Raw genomic sequence first — 3351 nt, forward strand, 5'->3', positions numbered from 1 at the left:
GCAGCTGGAACAGCCTGGGCTCTATTCCTGTCTCTACCTAGCACAAGATGTCCTTCAACCCTTTAGCTTAGCGTGTCAAGTGAACCTGGGGTAGAAAACCTAAGATGAGCTGCTTATTGGGATCCCTCAGCTGTGGTGCAAGAAGAGCATGTGCAGTTAAGACTCCATCCACCCTAGGAAGAAGCTTTCTGAGTTACAAGGGACCAACACACAATGAACCCTAGTCTTGCTATCCCTTGCTGCCTGTCTATAAGTACAAATTTGCTTCATATAACTTGCATATGAATATCTTATGTCTCAGTTGATTCAGAGAAGTTGGTAAGCAGTGCACAGTTAACCTGCTTCACACTTACAATTTTCTGATCTTTCACAAATTACTGGGCATTGGTCTTACATCACTGCTCTTTTTGAACCCCAGGATATGGTAGATACAACCATTCAGTTTATATATTTATTTATTTTTGGGATGGAGTCTTGCTCTGTAGCGCAGGCTGGAATGCAGTGGCATGATCTTGGTTCACTGCAACCTCTGCCTCCCGGGTTCAAGCAATTCTCCTGCCTCAGCCTCCCCAGTAGCTGAGACTACAGGCACGTGCCACCACACCTGGCTACTTTTTGTATTTTTAGTAGAGACGGGGTTTCAACATGTTAGCCAGGCTGGTCTCAGACTCCTGACCTGGTTCACGCCTGTAATCCCAACACTTTGGGAATTAATCTTTAGAACTGGGCCATTTTCTCTAACCACCACCAACCTCCCTCCTGAATAATCCTTTGAGCTTCCCTCCCATCACCCTTCATCGCAAACACCACACCCACACCCTACCTTCAGCCAGTATCCATCCCACACACTCTAGCTCAAAGATACAGACATACGTCTTTCCCACAGCCCTGGCTCTCTGTCTCTCCTGTACTACTACCAGAACGTTTGGGGTCAGAAATCGGATATCTACACTTCCCCGTCTCCCAAAAGAGCTTCCCTCCTTAGGCGTCCGGAAGTCTCTTGCATTTTCCACTGCTAATTCCATCTGTCTTCACTAGACTCACTTCCGACAACTTGCTCCAGGAGAGGACTACGTGGACACTGAAGGCGACTTGGGCGGTTTCTCTTCTGATGCAGTTAGCTCTCAGTTAGCTGACCGGCCAGTTCTCCTGGATCTCTCCGGGCTGGACCGCCTCCTAAGCAGCAGGAGCACAAAAGGCGGCAGGCCCCGCAAGCTTGATCTTCTGAATCCCCTTGTCGCTGTAAACTGCCGCTGGAAGAAGCGATGCAATGGCAAAGCCGTGTGAGGGGGGCTTTTGGCTCCAGAGAGACAGCGCGAGAGCCCCAGTGGGAACCACTCGGAGACCCAGAAGATCAAATTCGTGGGGCAGCGCGTTACCTTCCAACACCCGCAGGGCCACAGCTCAGAACCAGGATCAGCGGTACTAGAGTTTCCCCACGGGACAGGAACGCGGTCTTTGAATTCCACCGGTGCGGCGTGCACAGCCTTCGGACCAAGAGTCCACGCCTGCCACCCAGGAGTAACCTCAGGCGCAGGCAGGAGTGGCAGCCGCAGCCTCCTTGGAAGAGCCGGGTTACTGCGCTCTGCGGCCGCCACAAGAGCCAGGATCGGCCCGCTTCGAAAACTGGCCGCGGGAGCAGAGAGGTCTGAAGATGGGGACCTCTCGGAGCGTCGTCGCCCTGCTACTGAGCCTTGGCGGCCACCGGGCTCAGTCTGGAGGCCTCCTTGTGGCAGCATAGGCCGCCTGTCCGCCAAGAAGACCGTAGCCTGCCCTGGGCGCTCAGAAGCCAGGAGATGTCCAACAAGGCCCTTGGGTTCCTGATCCTCTGCCCAAGAACTGGGTTTCCGTAATGCCTCTGTTCTGTTCCCATGCCACTCAAGAGGCTGTGGCTGAGCAGCACTTCGGATACATTGTCCTCTTTAGTCTGTTTTCGGAAAAAAAATCCAACGCCAAGGCAAAAGTCTGCATCGCGTGTGTTTCTGGCCTAGCTTTTGGGGATGGATGGACCAATGCAAGGGCTGGTCTGAGTGGGGGTCCCTGTGCTGTCCCAAACCACGCCAACGCGAACACTCTCAGGCTTTCTGGCCAGGGAGCAGGGAAGGGACCAAGGAACAGACTTGCCCCTTCGTGCACCTTCCTACAAACACACTGCACAGTCTAGGCTTCCTGTTTACTGGTTCCTGGAGCACCAGGTCCATCCCAGAAAACTTACCATCCTTCTTCTCCTCCTCCTTCTCTTCCTTCTCCCCCTCCTTCTCAGACTCTCCTCACATCCCCTGTGCATCTGAAGCCTGCACACAGAGAAAGCAGCCCTTTGTCCCCACCTCCCCCTTCCCACTTCCAGCCATAGAGTGTACTTAGTGCCCCCCAGCCCTGTCAGGATGTGCTTTATTCCGACCCTTATTCCAACTGCGGAGACCTTACAGGCGCCTTTCCTCCCTGGTTCAAAGGGACCTTGAGTCTACTGGAGCCAGGGAGCCCACACCCTGGATACCTCCATGGACTTCACAACATACCCAGCCCCTGGTGGGGCAAAAGACCATACCTTGGGGCAAGAAACTTCTGTGGTGGCTTGTAGGCTCCTGTTTCTTTTCTGGGACCTCTTTACCCAGTTCTATGCTTTTCTCTTCTCTACTGGGAATGAGGAAAGAAAAAGACCCTCTCACATGTTTTATATTGTTTTATACTCAGTACCTGTTTTAAGAAAAAAACAAGGAAGTAAAACCAAAGACATACAGCCCAGCGCCAGGCCTGAAACCAGGCCTAGGTCTGCCTGGCCTAAACCCAGTACTTAAAAATCAACTCATAACTTAGACACCGATGTTATTCATAGATTCCAGACACTGTGTAGAAGAACAGTGTGAAACACCCTGCCCTGTTCTGTTTCTCTCTGACCATCGGTGCATGCAGTCCCTGTCATGTACCCCTTGCTTGTTCAAATCAATCACGATCCTTTCATGTGAAATCTTTAGTGTTGTGAGCCCTTAAAAGAGACAGAAATTGTGCACTTGAGGAGCTTGGATTTTAAGGCAGTAGCTTGCTGACGCTCCCAGCTGAATAAAGCCCTTCTTTCTACAATGTGGTGTCTGAGAGTTTTGTCTGAGGCTTGTCCTGCTACAGGAAGATTTCAACCCTCTCTTCCCTCCCTCTGCCCACTGTCACAGTACACACACACATACACACACACACACACAGGGACACATCCACCTAGGGCTGTCGCCATGTTGCCGTTGCCCTCCTCTGTCCTGCCTGGAGTCTTCTGGTGTCTCCATGTGTAGCTGAAGGTGGATGTTGTTGCTCATCCACCTTCACTGCCCTATGCTCACCACACTGAAGAGCCAAAGTAGT

The 3351-nt window shown here is 52.0% G+C and overlaps 1 protein-coding gene across 1 annotated transcript; it reads right to left on the reverse strand.

Moving 5' to 3' along the window:
- Positions 1 to 834: 834 nt before the first annotated feature.
- LOC117064474 lies at positions 835 to 3041 on the reverse strand. The gene is made up of 2 exons (XM_033178594.1): positions 2549 to 3041; positions 835 to 2294 (listed from the first exon to the last, which is right to left on the reverse strand). The coding sequence occupies exon 2, from the start codon at positions 1737 to 1739 to the stop codon at positions 1125 to 1127; it is 615 nt and encodes a 204-aa protein (XP_033034485.1). The 5' UTR covers positions 1740 to 2294; positions 2549 to 3041; the 3' UTR covers positions 835 to 1124.
- Between the last annotated feature and the right edge of the window lie 310 nt (positions 3042 to 3351).

This window comes from Trachypithecus francoisi, unplaced genomic scaffold (genome assembly GCF_009764315.1).
Source record: "Trachypithecus francoisi isolate TF-2019V2 unplaced genomic scaffold, Tfra_2.0 Lachesis_group2, whole genome shotgun sequence".
Taxonomy (NCBI): domain Eukaryota; kingdom Metazoa; phylum Chordata; class Mammalia; order Primates; family Cercopithecidae; genus Trachypithecus; species Trachypithecus francoisi.

Excerpts from the sequence above, each read along its gene's own strand:
- LOC117064474 (XM_033178594.1), bottom strand. The coding sequence starts at position 1,739 with ATGCTGCCACAAGGAGGCCTCCAGACTGAGCCCGGTGGCCGCCAAGGC.